General features: G+C 43.1%; 1 protein-coding gene across 1 annotated transcript in view; it reads left to right on the top strand.

Annotated features, from left to right (window-relative positions):
* NDRG3 (NDRG family member 3) overlaps positions 1-9356 on the top strand; it is a 41870-nt gene extending 32514 nt beyond the window's left edge. Inside the window, exons 10-13 of the mRNA XM_006875727.1 lie at positions 2089-2136; positions 6672-6707; positions 6797-6848; positions 9175-9356. Coding sequence (XP_006875789.1) covers positions 2089-2136; positions 6672-6707; positions 6797-6848; positions 9175-9356 — 318 coding nt within the window. The remainder of the gene's footprint in view (positions 1-2088; positions 2137-6671; positions 6708-6796; positions 6849-9174) is intronic.
* Positions 9357-19531: the final 10175 nt, after the last annotated feature.

Below are 19531 nucleotides of genomic sequence, written 5' to 3'. Positions count from 1 at the left end.
TGATCTTCATCAGTAAATGTTTTAAGTCCTCTTCACTGTTAGCAAGCAAGCTTGTATCATCTGCATATCACTGCTGTTTACTTTCCTAAAATAACTCACACCTCTCTGTTACCTCGGAAAGCTTCTGTGTTATTTTGCTTTCTAGTCTGGCTCTGCCATCCTTGCTCTCACTGCGTCTCTCCTGCTATACTTGTCTCTGTAACCTGCCCTGCACTTTTACTTCTCATCGCCTGTGCCTTTGCTTGTGATTTCCCCCTGATTCTAGAAGCCTTCAAACTCTCCCTTTTCTCCATTCTCTGTAGAACTTCAGATAACTCGATACTCAGTTATGAAGTTCTAGAAGTACTTTCATTTAGCCTGTATTGTATGTTTCTACCACACTAGATTTCAAACTCTCGGCACAATATTTTGTGTATGTGTGCTTGGCAGACATTTAAAAGGATAGATTACGGTTGATCAGATTAGTTGTGAAACATTGCTAGACCTAGGGATTATCTTCCCAAAACATTTGCATCGATGTTCCTGCTTTCATGGATACAAGGGAGCAAGATAACGAATATGGGATTCATGTTACTTAAGAAAATAATACTGTTCATCTGACTGAGATATAGCATATGAGCACAGAGTTGAGCATCTGATAGCTGGGAGGAAGAAGGTAGGTGCTGAGGTGTAACCTGGGGATAATTCTCTGAGGTGACACAAGACTTATATGAATTATGAGAGCTAGAAAGGAACAGGCTACAATGAGAGAAAAATTATAGATTCAGCATTAGACTAGATTTTGTTGTTAGGTGCCACCAAGTAGGTGCCAATTCAAGCGACCCCATGCACAACAGAACAAAACACTGCCAGATCTTGCACCGACCTTACAACTGTTGCTACACTTGAGCCCATTGTGCTGCCACTGTGCCAGTCCTTCTCACTGGGATGGGGGCGGGGAGTCTTCTTTTTCTCCAACCCTCTGCTTTACCAATTAATGATGTTCTTCTCCAGGGACTGGTCCCTCCTGATAATATGTCAAAAGTATGAGAGATGAAGTCTGGCCATCCTGACTTCCAAGGAACATACTGGCTGTACTTCTTCCAACACAGATTTGTTCTTTTGGCAAGCCATGGTACTTTCAATATTCTCCTCCAACACCATAACTCATATTCATCAGTTTTTCTATGGTCTTCCTTATTCACTGTCCAGCTTTTGCATGCATGTGAAGTTGTTGAAAATGCCATAGCTTGGGTCAGGTGCCCCTTAGTCCTCAAACTGACGTCTTTGCTCTTCAACACTTAAAAGAGGTCTTGTGCAGCAGATTTGCCTAATGCAACACGTCATTTAATTTCTTGACTGCTGCTTCCCTTGAAGGTGATGGTTGATCTGAACAAAATGAAGTCATTGACAACTTCAATTTTTTTCTCCATTTATCTTGATGTTATTTATTGGTCTTATGGTGATTTAGACTCTTACAGTTTTTGAGATGGAAGAGTCAGGGTGTGAGGAATGAGAAACCCAGTACTTCCATGACACAGGAGAGGGGTGAGAACTGAGCAGGAAAGTGAGATCCCAGCAGGAGAGGACATGGTCCAGTTCACATTTTAAACCAGTAAGATAACTTGCCCCATTTTTGTAGGAAGAGTTAGATATTAGATTCAGCATATAGTTCTGTAGAGACTCTGTAACAGATTCAGCATATTAGCTAGATTTTTATATCATAAATATAAAAAATATAGTACAGTGTGTGTATGTACATACACATGTTTGTTTGTGTGAGTAACTATTGCACCTTATATTTTGGTAATTTCTTTGGCTGGTTCAGCTATCTCCAGACTGAGCTACTGATATTGCAAAATCACTATCATGCCAAGTCTTATGTTTCTAGTGGTGGTGGTGGTGGTTATGTGCTGTGGAGTTAGTTCTGACTCTTAGTGACCCTGTACATGGTTTCCGAGGCTGTAAATCTTTATGGGAACAGAAAGCCTCATCTTTCTCCCACGAGACAGCTGGTAGTTTCGAACTGCTGAACTGGCGGTTCGCAGCCCGATTCATAACCACTATGCTGTTTCTAGTAATGAATAAAATTCTCCTTTTTTTTTTTAGGTTGAATGTAATTCTCGCCTGGACCCTATAAATACAACTTTACTAAAGGTAATGTCTTTCTTCACTGCTAACCATTTGTGAGTAAATCATACATGTTTCCACACAGGTTTCATTTCTATGATTCTGTCATCCTCTTAAAAAAAGAAAAGGAAAAACTTTGTTGAGTATTTTCTCATTGTAGAAAATAAAAAAAAATAAAAATAAACAGAGAAATCAAGAAAGCAGAAAATAATAAAAATTACCCATAATCTTACCCAAAGGTAATCTCTGGGAAAATATTGGTGTATTTTTCCTATACACTTTTTTTTTTAATGTTTTATTGTGAATTATATGATAGTTTACATGAGAGAACTTTAGTTTTACATTCAGTCCATTGTATATCATTTCATTGCCATGGTTCCAATCCCCTCCATGCATCATCAACTGACCAAAGGGTATATCCTAGAAACCGCTCCCTACACTCTCCCCTACATTCCCCCACCCCAGTCTTTGGCCTACAGTCCCTTTCCCTTTTTGGATCCAAAGTCCCCAGCCGCTTCACCGTGTCATCGTCTCTGTCTCTATCTCGGCTCTTCTCCATTGATGGTCCTAGAGACCTCCGCTCCTAGACTGGAGAATTAATCACTCCCTTCCTTGCTACAAAATGTCTACCTTTGCATTTCCAACCCTCATAATCAGTCCTGATAACCATTCTTCACTACAGTATCACGAGTTACCCATCTGTATTTCATTTCATCAGCTCCGCCTAGACAGATTGGATATTTCCTATACACTTTTATATCATCAAGATCATAGATCATAGTGTATTTATAGATTTAGAGCTTTTTTTTTTTTTTTTTAACTTTATGGCATAACCATTTTACCATGTTAAAGTATTGTTTTGAGAATTTAGTAAGATAAATGGGTGGAACTTTTTTACATGCTAATCCTACAGTATTGCTAAAGAATTTTCTGATAACTTTCTAATGGTGGTGGATGTCATTTTCTTGCACTTAAGACAACCAAAGCAACATTTGTATTAAATTTCTAGGGGTAGTATCAAGTTTCTTCCCCTTTTGATTGGACTTGAGACAAGATTTCAACCTAACATTGTCTCAACCTAGTGTTTTCTAGAGTCTTTACTAAAATGTTTAGGTAACTGGCCTCTTAGTTTGAATCTGGACTACTGTGGATTTAAGGGCTGATCTTTTTTGTAGCTTTCTGCTACTTCTCCAACCTGAAAGACCTCTGTCATCCTCCTTTTCTTTTGAAGTGTGCTAGAAAGGGAAGTACTGTCGTAAGAAGCAGCCCATAGTTCCTAGAAATGTAACATGTGGGTAAAATGCTCTGAGGTGACCAAACTTTATAAGTTTAAGTTTCTGGCTCCAGGTGATTGATGGGCTAGTCTAAAATATTCATTAAAGCAAAAAAAGTAGGTGATTTTAAATTAATTTTTCACTACAGGCTTGATTTGATCATTCAAAAGCATAAAACTGAACACCACCGTAGCCATGTTGCTGTTAAGTCCTGTTCAGTTGGTTCCATCGCATGGCGATAGCGTTTCTGAGGAGCCTCTGGTGAATTTGAACCACCAACCTTGCGCTTCAAACTGATCTTGGGGTCCAGACTTATCCTACAGTGGCACTCTACCTTACGGTGCAGTGCTTATCCCACCAGGACTCCCATATTACTGTTGTGAAGTGTCACAGAGTCAGTTCCGCCTCATAGAGACCCTGTGTAGGGTTTCCAAGGACAGCTGGTGAGCTTGAACCACTGACTTTACGGATCAAACCAACTTTGCAGTGTAGCGCATTAACATGCAACAGTACACCAGGAACCCAGGACTCCCACAGATGTGGTTATTTCTGGGCAAAAATATCCATCTATGACAGCCTGAAACAGAGTGGATAACTCCTGTTTGCTAATTGAACTGAATGTCAGACTATCTGGTAATTTCTCCCACTATTCTTTTTGTGCATGCGGGAACTGTTTTATAGTCTTCATATGGTTCAGACTCCTGAATTCACGAAAGCACAGCCTGTGCCGTTTTGGTCTGTTTCACATTTAAATCAAGTTAAATGTTTCTTTCTGATATTATGCTTAGGATTTTCCGAAGACATCTTTGTTCGTCCCAAATGCCTACCCTTTCTGTGGCATTTCTCTGTGCTAAATGACAGTCCTTCTGAAAGGAAGTTTAAATGCAGTGACTTGAAACCATTTAAAAAAAAAAAAAAAGATCCCTGCAACCTGACTGGGATAATATGTGAACACAGAGTATATAACAGCTGGGAAAAAGAGGGAGGCTCCTGTTTGGCTCCGGTGCCCTAGTAACTGTTCTCTGCCGACAATCAGAATTTCTATCAATTGGGAGCTTGTGACAAATGTAAATTCTTGGGCCCCATCCCATATCTATTGAATCAGAATCTCTGGAGAGGAACTTAAGAGAATTTGAGACTCCCTGCATTCCACTCATGGTTCCCAGGCTGTGCAATTTGGGCTGCCAGATTTGCCTGGCAGTGCCTCCCTGCTCTAAATTCTTCAGGGTAGGGACAGACCTTTGGGCATCTGGGGAAAACATACATGTTCTAACCACATGTGACCAGTACACAATCAGGTACCTCAAGTGGGTTGAAGGGATATGGATACCATCACTAAGCAGTATTTTTACCAGATTTATCATCTTTTTTTCAGCTACTTTAAAGAAGAATGAGTAGAACTCAAGGGTAGCGTTTACATGCCATTTTTTAGTGGTTGGAGTTTTGGGCCTGTATAGGGTTTTTTGTTTGTTTTTTGGTGTGGTGCTGTGGGTTAATGTGCTGGACTGCAAAATCATTTGAACAGCAATGTCTGGGTTTAAGCTGACCAGCCGCACCTACAGTGTCGCTGTGGGTTGGAACCAACTTGATGGCACTCAACAACTACAGCAACTATAGCTGATGGAGTCCTGATGTGGCACTGTGGGTTAATGCACTAGACTGCAAAGTCGGTTTGAACTGCAAGGTTGGCGGTTCAATCTCACCAGCTGCTCCTAGGAAACCCTATACAGGGTCACTATGAGTCAGAACTGACTCCATGGCACTTTAGAACCACAACAACTATAGCTGAGCCACTTTGGATCTTTCTACTGCTGTAGGCTACGTCATTTCTGATTTGTTACTTCTGATTTTCTATTGGCGAGTGAACTTTTCTCATTCACCATTGTACAGCTCTGTATGCATACTCCTTTATTCTGAGGGATGGAGTGTTGGCATGCGATGGGAATTTTCACTTGATGGCAGAGCTTCCCAGCCCATTTTGAATCAGTTCTTTGCATCTTTGCAGTACCCTAAGTTTTCCAAAGTTAACATCATCTATGGATCTGTGGGCGTTACTCGAGACAAGTGGTGCTTCTCATTGCGCAGATTGCTGTGATACTTCCTGTTTATTCCTTCCAATTTCCCGTGTAGGGGACAAAAGTCTATGTCAGATCCAGATTGTTACTCCAGTGGTCCTGGGTCAGAACGTGTGTAGTTTTAGTTGTAACGAGTGTCTGTAGATGATCAGAATTACAAAGAGTCAAAGTCTTCTCAGATTAGAGAACGCTGAAAATCTTTAAACAGAAAGCTTAACTAAACTTGGGAAATTGATAATTTCATTACAGCCTGGCATTTATACCTGCTGATAGAATGAATTCTTCGCATGTTCTCCTGTTTATTTAATTATTATAAGTGTTATCCAAGGTTTCAGTGTTGTTGTTTATGCTTTACCTTTGTTGTTGTTGTTGTTAAGTGCTGTGGAGTCAGTTCTGACTCATAGCGACCCTGTACAGGGTTTCTGACGCTGTAAATCTTTACGGGAGCAGAAAGCCTCATCTTTCTCCCGCGAAACAGCTGGTAGTTTCGAACTGCTGACCTTGTGGTTCGCAGCCCAATTCCTAACCACTACGTTACTAGAGCTCCTTATGTTTTACCTTAGAAAAGAAAAATTAAATTGTAGTTTATATTCCAAGATATCTTTTTAAGAAACTGGGTTTTAACAAATCCTCCAGGTAATTCTAATGCATGTTGACATTTGAGGATTTCTACCCTAGAAATCCTTCCTTGCCCAGGTAAAAATAACCAGCTGTATAGGTTTATGACCTGAGAGGCAGCCTCACAAATCTATTCACAAGGGATTGACTGATCAAGCAAGTTGCCCAAATTCAACATCAGGGCTTGACTGGAGAATGCTCTTTATTCATAATCGGAAGGGAATTTAGAAAGCACGCTGTCATTAGAAGTTAGGGTCACAATGTTCAGGGACTCTGAAGATGACGTTCTTCAGGTGGATACATACCATACTTAAAGGTAGTGGTTAACTTCACTGTCACCCCTAATATATAATTTTCACCATGGGCCTGAAAAAACAGGCCCTCTGCATTTTACAAACTTGGAAATTTTGAATACTTCATATTCGTATTCAAGGTTGTTGCTGAGACTTTGTATAAGGATACATGGAGAGATGTACACTTGGATGCAGTTAAATTTAAAATCCATTTCTCTTTTCAGTTTCACATGACTCAAGGATGTTCAGGGCATTTCTTTTAAGTGTAAATCCCAGTGACTTACATATTTTTCCTCTTCTAGATGGCAGACTGTGGGGGGCTGCCCCAAGTGGTTCAGGTAAGGAGATTTTTTTTTTTCTAAATGCCCATTTGATTCTACCACTCTGCCTGTGCAAAGATTAATGCTTTCTTATTTTGTACCCCTAGCCTGGGAAGCTCACCGAGGCCTTCAAGTACTTTTTGCAGGGAATGGGCTACAGTGAGTAGTACACAACTTTTTGTATAACTGAGGTTTATAGACATTGGAATCATTTTGACATCTGGGGAGCCCACAGTTCTCAGGGCATAACCTTTGTCCTGACCAGCCTTAAGTCAAGTTGAAACCAAAACATCTATGGAGCATTCATCTTGTGTGGATATGTAAGATGAGCTAACACTTACCTTAAACCCTATATAGGGTCGCTGTGAGTCGGAATTGACTCCTCAGCACATGACCACTACCACCAACACTTACCTTAACAGTTGCCTGGGCCGGACACCATATTAGAATTCATTGTATCATTTAATCCTAACAGTAACATGTAGAGGCAAGTTCTGTTATTAGGTTCATTTGATAGAAGACGAAACTGAAGCTCAAAGAGGTTAATTAAATTTCCCAGAGAAACATGTAAGCTGCAGAACTCACATTTTCAACACTAACACTTAGGCCATCTTGCCTTTGACTATGAAATTATGATTTGCATTTGAACTCAGCGGATTAATGGCTCCTGCCTGGCCTAGAGAAACAAAATAGAGACTTCCAAAGAAAAGGGTAATGTCCTCAGTTAAATCTGCTCCACCACAGAAGGTGAACTTGCAAAGTATTTTGGAGTAAGTCCCAAACATGTGGCCATATTATCTGCCACTCTCCTGGTCATTTGTATTGTGTAGCCCTGAGCTTTCTCAGGTGGTTCAGAATATCCTTCCTTGGAGTTCTAAGAAGGAAAACCTTCTCATCCAGGTACAGAGCTCTATTATCCAGTAGAATGATTTTTTTTTTTTTTTTTTCTGTGCTTGGTATCATTGTATATAGTGGCCATGGTGAGCTGCCTGGTCAACTGCTCTGGGCAGTCGTAGTTGGACCCCTGGATGCAGCAGGCAGACTGTGTACGTCTTGTCTGGAGTGGCTGTATGGTCCTTGTCTGTGAGCCCCTACCTACTCAGCCCACACTCACTTCCCTCTGGCTCACTGGGAAGAGCAGGAGTCCTCCTTCTAGCCCATTCTCCATTGCTTTTCCTTGGAAATCGTTTGTCTTCTAGCCTGTTTCTAATCCAAAGCAAAATGACTGTTTACAGTGGATAGGAAAGCAGTTCTTGCCTTTGGCTGAGAGAATAGCATCTGAGATGTTGTTGAAGCATCATCCAACCTCAGCACCTCTCAGGGACCTAAAATAAAATTTCTTTCCTGACTTAGAATATTCTGTCAGTGTCAATTAGGCAGTCCAGGTTGCCGCCTGGCACTCTTGGGTCACTAACCTGCCTTTTCCTGTGTCCATCCTGCTTCCAGTCCCGTATGTGCAGCTCAGTCACCTGGGCACCGAGTCAGGTACCTTCCTTTGTGCGGCCCTGCTCCTGCCTCCTGGCCACATCCTCCTGGCTGCATTGACTGCTTGCAGCATGTCTGCGGTTTCCTGTGCAGTGACAGCCTGATAGAACGTGGCCTACAGGTCCAGCCTGAGCCCCCCATGAGGAAGAAAAGCTCTAACACGTTTATCATTACAAATTCAGGATGCCAGCAGAAGCTGAGACTTTCTAGCTTTTAGACATGACCTACTGGTGTCTGAGTTTAGCCCAGGCCCAGAGATTGTAGGGCAAACTTGACCCTAAAATAGGAATGCCAGAGCCTGTGCCAGAGCACTCTGCTTGTGATGGCACCTTTCGACTTTTGTATTGAAGTGACAGCTGAGTGAGGACAGGCAGCAAAGTTAAGCCAGGTAGAGCTGGAAGGTCGAAGCAATGACTTGATAGGTGACTTCTTCCAGTCCAGACAACCAGTACCTCACTTCCTGTGTAGAGCTCAGCTCTAAGTCCATCTGCTCCTCCCTACACTCCCACCTTCCTCCATGTCTTCCCAGACAGTCAGGGTAGTCTGTGGACACGGATGGCGGTCTCGTTGTATCCGGCTTGCACTGTTTGTGAAACACCTTTGTACTTGTGTAGTTTGTCTTTCTTTTCTTGGATTAGTCTTGCATGCACTGCAGGTTTTGGTTACCTATTAGGGTTCCCAAAATCTCCTTCCTAAGATAACTGTAGAGATAGTGTGGCACAGCTAAGAGGCTATGTTCCAGGCTTAGGGCTTCCCCTTGTTCTGCAGTAGACTAGAATTAATATAGATTCTAAGCAGATCCAAAGGATTTAAAGCAGCCTTGCATCTAGCCACTCACTGAGAGCAAATAATGCGGAATGGGGATGGCTGTACCCTGACCCGGTGTCACCCTAAATGGTTTGGGAAAGCTGAACATGAAGTCTTTGGTGGAACTTTTAGTTTAGTGGAGTCTAACCAGGCTCCTCCTTCTAGTCCTCTTGGTTCTCATTCTCTCTTTCAGTACCATCTGCCAGCATGACCCGACTTGCCCGGTCCCGAACCCACTCAACATCGAGTAGCCTGAGCTCTGGAGAAAGTCCATACAGCCGGTCTCTCATCAGCAATCAGTCAGATGGAACTCAAGGAGTCCCTGAGTCCTCTGAGGACCCAGACAAACAGGAGACCATGGAGGTGTCCTGCTAAGCAGATGCCCCTCCCCTGGACCATGCAAGTCCATCTGATCACTTCATAATATAACATTTCATTCAGCAAACTGGCATCTACTCTCTTTAACTCATGCATGGCCACTGACTCTCTCTCTCTGGTAGCCTGAATTTATCATTCTTTCTGCCCACCTGCCCTTTTTTCTATGTACCAAGAACCACTTTTCATGCCATTTCTATAACATTCCAACATCAGTAGTTGATCAGATCTCCATATCTTCTCTTACCAGCTTTTTCTTGTGCGCTCTCAACTATGTATCTGATAAGATTCTTTAATCCCAACTCTGTGTGTGTGCGAGCACATGTGTCTGTGTTTGTGTATGCATAGTTCTGTGATTTTAGACATGCTTTACTGTAGAGCTTCTGCAACAAAAGTGGGGGGGGGTTTCTTTTGCTTTTTTCAGTTATGTTTTTAGGGGAAATGTACAGAACAGATTTCTATGTTGGGTAGGCCAATGCATTCTCTTTTGATGCCTAATTGGTCATTAAGATTTGCAAAGTGACTTCAGGAGAGACAGATTCTTAAGGAATGTGGAAAATCCTAATTACTGTTTGAACCTCTGATTGTTTGTGACCAATTAGAGAGTGTCTGTTTCATAGTGAGGTAGGCAGGGATACTAGTCACCTCCTCTGTCCAAATGAATTCATAAATGCTATTTATTCTATAATTAAAAAGGAGGGGTATATTCTGTTAGAGGCCCATGAACAATAAGTTTCTGATGCAACATGGAGTTTTTCCTGAGGAGTGAGTGTGGCTTCATTACTAGACTCTCTTAGCCAGAAAGGTGGAGGGGGCGTGGGGTGGGAAATGCCAGACCTCTACTCTGCAGGGGCACAACAGCTGTCACTATATGTCGGGTGCCACTCAGCATACAAAGCATCCACAAGAAGTGCCTCCCACATCTGTGATGGAGAATTCTCCTCCACCCCTCAGTCCCAAAAAAAGGGAGAGGTATGACCTTAATATTACATAGTGGTGAGAAAATGGGTTGGGAGAAGCAGAGACACTAACACAGTGCACAATGTCATGCTTCATAAATACAGCTTTGATTTCAGAAGACATAATAAAACTAAATGAAATTTGTGTTGAACTCATTTCTAAGAAAGATGCATCATCTCTTGAATGCCCTTTTGCAGTAGGAGAGAAGGGACTAATCTGTTCAGGGTGGCCCTGTCCAGACAAAGCTGTTTTCAGCCTCCTGCCTCCTGCTATGTGAGGAGTCACAGCCAGCCAGAGATTATTGCTGGGAGTGCAGTGAAAGAACCATGGAGAGACCACCTGCCCACAGCCAGGGCCCAGCTCCTGAGAGCATCAGATATAAGCTCAGGGTTCCACAGGTCTGAATGTGGGGAAGGGGCTTTTCAGATACATTGTTTGCTTTTTGCTGAGATAGGGAATGTGCCACTCTGCCAGAGTGCAACTTTTTAACAGATTATTAAATAAAGCTGTATATGTCTCATTGTTACCCGATTGCTGGTGTTATTTCTCTTAAGCCACTTATTAGAGCTCAGGGAGAGACTAAGTCACTGGATGAGAGCTTCTTACTGGACATTTCACAACATGACCACTTAGTCTATCCAGCAACACTTTCTATTTACAGTCAGGAAGTTAAAATAGGATCAATAGTTTGCCCAAGGTCAAACAGCCAGTTAAGTTCTGCCAAAATGGAGCACACCCATATTCCCCTCAACCCAAAAATTGTGAGAAACCCAACTGTGCTGTTTGTGAAGAAGCAGCTGGGATCCTAGAAGGTGTTCTGCGTGTCAGCTCTACCGTGTGTGCAGGGTTGCTGGGCACCAGCCCTCATGTAATAGTCTGTAGCTTCTCTGGGCTCCTCTGAGAAACCAGGCTGTGTAGGCAAACCTGAGCTATTACAGGTTCAGTTCCAGACCACCACAGTGAATCTAATACCATAATAAAGCAAGCCTTACTATTTTTCTTGTTTCCCAGTGCATATGAAAGCTATGTTTAGACTAGACTATAGTCCATTAAGCATACAATAGCATTATGAAAAAGTTAGAAATACTGCAATGCCGAGAGCCTGTCCCGGCATATTTATTCCAGGGTTTTTCCGAAGGCGGGTGCGGACGTCGGCGATAAGGATTGCATGGAGTCATGGATCATGATAAATTCAAAATCTTCTTATTACATGCTTTATTATTATTATTTCTATGGCTACTCTAATACTCTACTTCTCTCATTCTTTACTGTCCTGCTCATTCTTTACTCCCCTGCTCTCCTGCTCATTTCTTCTGTTTCCTTTCTCCCCTCCCCTGCTCCTGTTTTCCTTCTCTCCTCTCCTGCTCCCCTCCTGCTCATCTCTTCTGTTTCTTTATTAGCTACCCCTCCCTCCATTCTTGTCTCCTTCTACTTTCCTCTACTTACTCTTACCTCTACTTCTTGCCTCTACTTCTTCTTCCACCTCCTTTCTTCTACTTCCCTTCTTCCCTTCCTCTTTCTTTCCTTTCATCCCTTCTACTTCTTCCTTCTCTTCATTCTTCTTCACCTCTCCCTTCTTCCTTTCTCTTTCCTTCTCTCTTTGTTCTATCTTACAACCCCCTTATATATCATTACAAAAAACATTGCTTTCATAGTAATCAATGACATTAAGGTACAATCTATCTTGGGGCACATTCCTTATGGTTTACAATTCTTAAATTTACAACAGGGATGGGAAGTTACAGCAAAGACATTATCTCAAGGCATAGGAGACATTCAGGCGCCTTGAAACCTTTTTAGTTAAACATTTGTTCCTACATAAATCTATTCTTTTCTCTGAGAGGCAAGTTAACCTTCACATATTTCTTAACCTTTGTCTGTTAAGTCTTGTTAATTTTAGTTGTTGGGTGCAATTAACTCTCCATTAACTTCTTCCATACACTATCTGTTTATCTGTTTATAGCCTACAAAAACATCACTTATCAGGGAAACTGAGGCTATGAAAAACAACTTCTCTAATTTACTGATCATTAATTTAAGAAAGTCTAGGTCAGACTTTTTATTTAGTATCTGTATATACCCATAGCCTTTATCTATATTCTAAATGTTTTTAGAAATTCTTGTACCCACAGCCCATATTAATGGCTATGGGATTCTTTATTGCCTTAAACTAAGGCTACAAGGAAGAATGTTTACAATCACTAAACCTAAGCTGGTAGTAATTCAATTGACAAATCCTGTTTCCTAGCAGTCTTAAGAATATTGTTAATATAAGTATTAAAACTACCTAAGATTACAAGTAGAATAAAATGTAGCTAATGTGTGGCTTCTAACTTTTAATGAAAATATACTAAAGTGTAGGAGAGTCAAAAATCTAAAGTAAAAGAGATACTAATAAAATCATGAATAAATCAGAAAATGATTTAACAAGAGAAAAATTTAACTAGGGGTCTGTACATAAAAATAATAAAACAACTCGTTGTGGCTGTGCCATCCAAAGAAAGAAAGAAAGAAAAGAAAAAGTATTTCATTGTTGCTTTGCAAAGACAATGAATTCTTCATGTGCAGGTTCCCCCATGTCTCACTTATTTAATTCCTCAATTAATATGTCTCAATTTATTTATTTTAATTCCTTAATTAATTATGACCCTGGCCACTGCAAGGATTACTAAAATGGATCACAAAGTGAGTACCTGCTGTTGGTCAAACAGCACTGATAAACTTGCTTGACACAAGGTTGCAATTGATTTAAAACCAAAAAAATAAAAACCTGTATCTGAAAAGCACAATGAAATGAAGTATAATAAAATGAGGAATGCCCTTATTTCTTCTGAGATGGCTATCTTTGTGCCTTCTAGAATAATTCCATGATCCCTCATCCTCTCAGATCAGGTTTCAATGATCCAGGGACCATAAGCATTTCATCACTGCATCTCCAGGCTCCTTAAGCACATCCTTTTGCTGCCATCCAGTTTGCTGCATCCATTTATATCCATAAAATGCCATAGACCCTACTGTCTCTGGTAGAGAGGAGGGAACAGATGCACATGAGCAGGCATAGGTTACCAGAGTTCTGAGCAGACATAGGTTACCAGAGTTCCGAAGTTGGAGCTGCTCTGAAGCCTGCAACAGCTCTGAAAACCCACATTGTTCCAACCTCCAAGCCACATTTGGATTGGATGGTCACCTGCTCTCCCACCTGAGACAGCTTCTTCCCTTCCTAGCTCCTCTTCTCAAAGAACGAGGGGGAAAAAATGCTGCTTCATGAGAAGCCAGGAGGTCGCCAAGTAGACTACTCAGGTGAGCGCAAATGATCTTACCAAACTCTCCTGTAGAGCTTGTGTTCCACTCTCATGGTGACCCTACAAAGTTGGCAGTGTTTGAGGAAAGTGAAGTGATTTGGTCAAGGTTATCTAGCATGAATAATTAGTTCTGAGTTTGTCTAAAATCATATTTCATCACATTTTCATGTTATTCAGTTTCTTGTTGAGTGCTCACTATATACCAGGCACTTAGTGCTTTCTTGTAAGTTTCTTAGTATTGACCCCATAAGATACACACTATTCCCCTTTTCTCAGTTTACAGTTGATCTCAAAACTAGTAAGTGGTAGGCTCAGGATTGTGAACTTGTCTTTCTAATTCTTAGGTGCCTTCTTAACTGAAAAGGTTGCTATATGATGGCGTTCTCTTAAGAAGAGGCCCAAAATTGTCATTCTTGACTTCCTACCTCATTTATGGACCTCACATTAAGGCCAGTCTTGGAAGTCTGCCTTCAGATAGAAGGAAAGCATGGGAGTGGTGTGAAAACAAGAGCAGTTTGGCTGGATCATGTTTAGTTTCCTCCCCGCCCAGGGCCCTGTCCTTGAGAGTCTGTCATCCAGTCTAACTTCTGATTAGAACTCTTTTACAGAATTGGTGCCTACACTGGTCTCCTCCAGTTCTGTGTGCCAAGTGCCTGTGGAGTAAAGTATCAAACCTGCCTTCTCCAGGAGAAAGGACAAGACTGAGGGGCCAGCAAGAATATTGAGAACCTGAGAAATAGGGTTCTCTAACTGGTAAGACACCAGAGGAGTCTCAGCCAGAGTCTGAAGCCATTTCAGTGCAGTGCACCCATTTTTTGTGACAAAACATCTGGCCTTCAGGAATATTCAACCCCTTAAGGCAAACAGTGAGGGAGCCCTGGCAGCGGAGTATGTTATGAGTTGGACTGCTAACTGCAAGATGAGTGGTTCAAATCCACCAGCCGCTCCATGGGAGAAAGATGAGGCTTTCTCCTCTTGTAAATATTTACAGCCTCCTAGGAAACCCTATACAGGGTCTTGGAATAAGCTCAACAGCACACAGCAGCAGCAAAAGGGGCAGCAAGTGGGTATGGGTCTTTTAACTTTAATGAGCTGGATGGAGAAAGGAAGGAAGGTAGCAATTCTTTCAGAGACAGATTCTCCGTTGTCAGTGAGTCCTTCCTGATTCATAACCACCCTATAGGCCAGAGCAAAGTTTTTTTGTGGGAGCAGATTGCCACATCTTTTCCCATGGAATGGCTAGTGGGTTCAAACTCCCAACCTTTTGATTAGTCACAACTTAACAACTACACCTCTAGGACTTTTTATCCTAGACTGCTGTTGTTTTAAAGTGCTGTCGAGTTGGTTTCATCGTGGCCCTGTATAGATAGCGTTTCTGAGGAGTGGCTAGTGGATTTGAACCACCAACCTTGCAGTTAGCAGTCCAGTGCTTATCAAACTTGGGCATGCATCAGTTTCCTGTTGGTGGTTATGTGCCGTGGAGTCAATTCTGACTCATAGTGATCCTATACAGGGTTTCCAAAGCTGTAAATCTCTATGGGAGCAGAAAGCCTCATTTGTCTCCCTTGGAACCCCTAGTAGTTTTGAACTGCTGACATTGAGATTAGCAGCCTGATTCATAACCACTACACTTCCAGAGCTCCACAGTTTCCTGGAGGGCTTGAAAAAACATTGCTTGGCCCTCCCCCACCCCAGGTGTTTTGATTCAGCAGATTTGGAGACTGTCTGACAAATTCTCAGGTGATGCTGAGGCTGCTGATCTGGGGACTCCTCTATACTGAGAGCCAATGCCCAAATCTTGCTACTGAAAGTATGATCCTCAGGTCCGAAATGTTGGCATAAAATGACATGGACCCCACTTGATTTAGTAGAGGATGAAACAAATGCTCATTAACCGATAAGATTATCAGGCTAGTACAGAATGTTGCACCTCATTCTGTAATGAATGTGATAAACTAAACTCACTGAATCCAGAGCTTGTATTTTACCTAGACCCCCTAGTGATTCCTAGAAACATTAAATTTGTCAATCAAAGACATCTCTTGGAGTGCTGAAAAGTTAGATTCCTTGGCTCTTTTGCAGACTTAGATTCAGAAGGTATTGGGAGGATTCCCAAAATCATCATCAATGACTTTTATGGAGTCCTGGTGTGGCGCTGTAGAACAAAGCACTGTCTTTCCTCAGAAACACAACATAGGGTCGCCATGCGTCAGAACTGACTTGATGCCACTTAACAGCAACAACATAGGAAACCCTGCTCAAACTCTATTCCATTCCATCTCGGTTCTGTGTTCCTTGGACGAGATCAAATCACAAACCCTCTTACTCCAGGATCATAACAAAGTAACAACTCCTCCCCCGGAAACAGGAACTTGGGGAAGGTGGCTCCTCAATGGCCTGCGATGCCGGCAGAGGAAACGGGTGGTTTTGAGAACCACAGTGTCTGCAGATGTGAGCCTGGAGCTTCGAGGACCCGGCACCTTGAAGTAGCTTCTGTGACAGAGCTCAAAGAGCCCTGGACCTTCCCTGGGCCAGCGCTGCTTACACCTGCCCAGTCCGATGATACCTCAGAAGCGTGGGCTTCTTGTTCCATCAGGCTAATGCTGAACAACCAACCCTAAATGATGCCTGGAACTGATCCCTGAAGTTCTTCCTGGCTAAGAGAACTGGGCTACTACAGCTGAGGTCATTAGTAGACTTCAACAAGGTCACCAGCCAAACCATGTGTCTTAGCTGAGCCCTCTCCCCCAGCCTCTGATGATAGGAAGCCAGTAAGTATGTTTGTTTTTCCTTTACGATGGTCTATGGTCTCAGAATGGGTGAGAAAGGATTCCCAGTCAAAGGCCAGGAGTAGATACTGGAGGAGAGGGGTGGACTTTACAGTGGGAAACGAGCTCAAGTTGAAGAGAAGGTGGTTTTGCTGAGGCTGTAAGAAAGATGCTTTCTGGGAGTCCTCAAAGGAGCCAAAGCCTCCTCCCTCCACCTTTGACTGCCTTCTGGAGAAAAACATTATTTCCTCCAGTTTGTCTTCATGTCTACTTCGGCTCCATCTTGGTTACCAGCTTCTTGTGTAACTTTGGGCCACTCTCTGAGCCCCAAAATCAGTAAATGATGCAGGTCTGCATTATAATTTCTGAAGACATGTTCTTTAATGGCAGCTCTAGCATCTAGTCTACAATTCCTCTCAAAAGGGTGATGTTACTCAGTTAAAAGAGAAGGGAAGGTCCCTTTTAATTGAGTCCAAATCACTCTTACCCCCACCCCTGAAAAATATGGATTGTAGGGTTGCTACTTTAACTAACCAACTAGCAGAACATTGTTATCCTCTCTGGACCTTGATCATTGTATCTGGAACAGGAGCCAAACCCTGCCCAGTCTCTCCAGGGATTCTAAGGCTCAAATGAGACCAGCAGAAAAATCATTATGGCCAGCATGCTGTTCCCAACGGCCTTTTTACTAACTCCTTGTACACATTAGCCTGGTCTTTGTTGGGTGCTGTTGAGTTGATTCCCCGGGTGACATTAGAGTGGCCGCCTGTAGGACCCTAGGCTCTTCTCTTTTCAGAAGCAGATTGCCAGGTTTCAGTTAGCAGCTGAGTACCACCATGGCTCCTTTGCACTGACCTTAGGAGCCCTGGTAACGTAGTGGATTACAAGCTAGCGGGGCTGCTAACCACAAGTTCAGCAGTTCAAATCTACCAGTCACTCCACAGGAGAAAGATGAGGCTTTCTGCTCTGGTGAAAATGTACAGCCTTGGAAACCCTACATAGGATCACTCTGAGTCCGAACTGACATGTTGAGACACAACCACCACCATCAAGGCCCCTAGAAAGTTTCCAGCATGTGGTGGTGGTGGTGGTGGTTAAGTGCCATCAAGTCAGCTCTAACTCAGTGGCCCTGTGTAGGGTTTCTGAGGAGTGATTGGTGGGTTTGAACCTCCAACCTTGTGGTTAGCAGTCCTGTATTTATCCTACAGCACCGCACCAGGGCTCCTAGCACATGATACATTGCTCACATAGTTGTGATTTTGTCTTTTAAAATATTTTAGCTAATACTTTCTCCTCCTAGGTCTTAACAACCTTCGTTTTTCCTCCTTACACTTTTCCCTGGCCTTGAGCAGACCAGATAAAGGGGGGAAGTGGGTGCTTCCATCCCAGGTGCAGCTCTCCCATCCCCCAACTCCACCTGCAGTGTGAAAATGTCTCTGGGTTTACTGCAGTTGGTGATTGTGGTGACTTCGCTCTGCTGGTTGCTGACGCAAAGAAAAGGAAACTAACCTTTACAGAGCACCCACTCTGCCCCAGGCTGTCATTCTCCCCTCCACCCTGTGGAGTCCCTATTATCATCCCTAACTCTGGAAGACACTCTGGAAGTTCCATGCATTGCCTGAGATCACACAGTCAGAGTAAGCACACACAATGGGAGAGGACAGGCTAGAGGGCAGGAGGGATATTGAAAACCTGAGCTGAAAGAGTGCTGTAGCAGGAAAGGAACCCCAAAGCTTGGGAGGTCACAGCACCATCTGTCTGAGGGATCCCAAAAGTCTGAGCGGGAAGTGGCTGCCAGGAGCCGTTTCTTTGTGTTAAAGAGCAGCTGTCTCCCTGAATACTGAACTCCCGGTGATGTGGGGAGGCAGCAGCAAACCCATGTTGATGGCATGAGACTGAAGGCCAGAGAGGGTCATCACCTTGCACAGACAGGGATTATCCTATCCTCTAAGACAGCACTGCCTCCCAGGGACCCTTACTGCCCAGATATGACTGGCCCATTAATTAGGCCATGGAAGTTCCTTGATGATACTCATGGACACTCACATGGCTCAGTGCTGGGTCCAATAGTGAAGGCGCCACTCTGCCAGTCCCTGAGCTCCTCCAGGGCAGGCCCCTAACTTCTTCCCTCCAGATCCCCAGCCTCCAGCCTGCACAGCTTAGGGTCTCAATGCATACGAGCTGAATGGAAGCTTGTCTGCCCTAAAAAGATGAAAACTGTCTGAAAAGAAATTCAGCTCTTGCCCTATGCCCCACAAAAAAAGCAAACCACCATTTAATATAGTGTTGGAATATTTTAAATCAGCACTAGCCTAGAAACCCTAGGAATTTAGATTATTCTAAAGATATGATACCTGCCTAACAAGCTACTTAACTGAGCAACCACTCTTGGTTAATGTGTATTGAGTGCCTTCTAAAGCCAGGTGACTCACTAAATGCTGAGGAAACCAGCAAACAGAACAAGTCCCTGTCCTCATTGAACTATGGCAGATTAGACAAGTCAACACTATAATAAATGAATAACTAAAAAAATTTTTTAAGGAATACAACAGAGTCAAGAGAGAAAGGTGGAGTGAGTGGGTAGTGGTAGCGGGGAAAGAATCCCAGGAGCGTCCACTGGTGAAGTGACATTTGGGGTAAGATAAGGAAAAGTGGGCCCTAAGCAGGCATTCACATGCATTACCTCCCTGACCCACATACTTTGTATTATTGGCCCCATTTTTCGGATGAGGAGATGGAAGCACCAAGAGAGGAAGTGGCCTCCAAAGCCTTGAAAGTCATCACTGCCATACAGCCTTCTAGTGATCTTACCCTGCCCCTAAAACCAGTAACAGTGCCACCTTGCTTGTCCCCCAGCACCCGCGCCCCCTTGGGTTCCCCTCACCCACCTCTGACCTGGTGTGGAGTTCTATGCCCAGTGGCAGAATTTGGCCCCAGGTCAGGGAATTGGTTCATAGCGGGCCACAGAAAAATCAAAGGTGTGATCTGTGAGGGCTTGGGGACTCAGGAAACTTCATGGGGGAGCATGGGATCCAGATGGCCCAAAGGGCTATTGGGAGAACGCACCACACAAGCAAAGACTTAGGAACAGAAAGAATCACGCATGGCTACAGCTCAGAAAATCCGAGATGTGGAGTAAAAGGTT

The sequence above is a fragment of the Chrysochloris asiatica genome, unplaced genomic scaffold, assembly GCF_000296735.1.
Source record: "Chrysochloris asiatica unplaced genomic scaffold, ChrAsi1.0 scaffold00337, whole genome shotgun sequence".
Lineage (NCBI taxonomy): Eukaryota > Metazoa > Chordata > Mammalia > Afrosoricida > Chrysochloridae > Chrysochloris > Chrysochloris asiatica.
The sequence above is the reverse complement of the archived record's forward strand: the minus strand, read 5'-3'. Positions and strand labels throughout refer to the sequence as shown.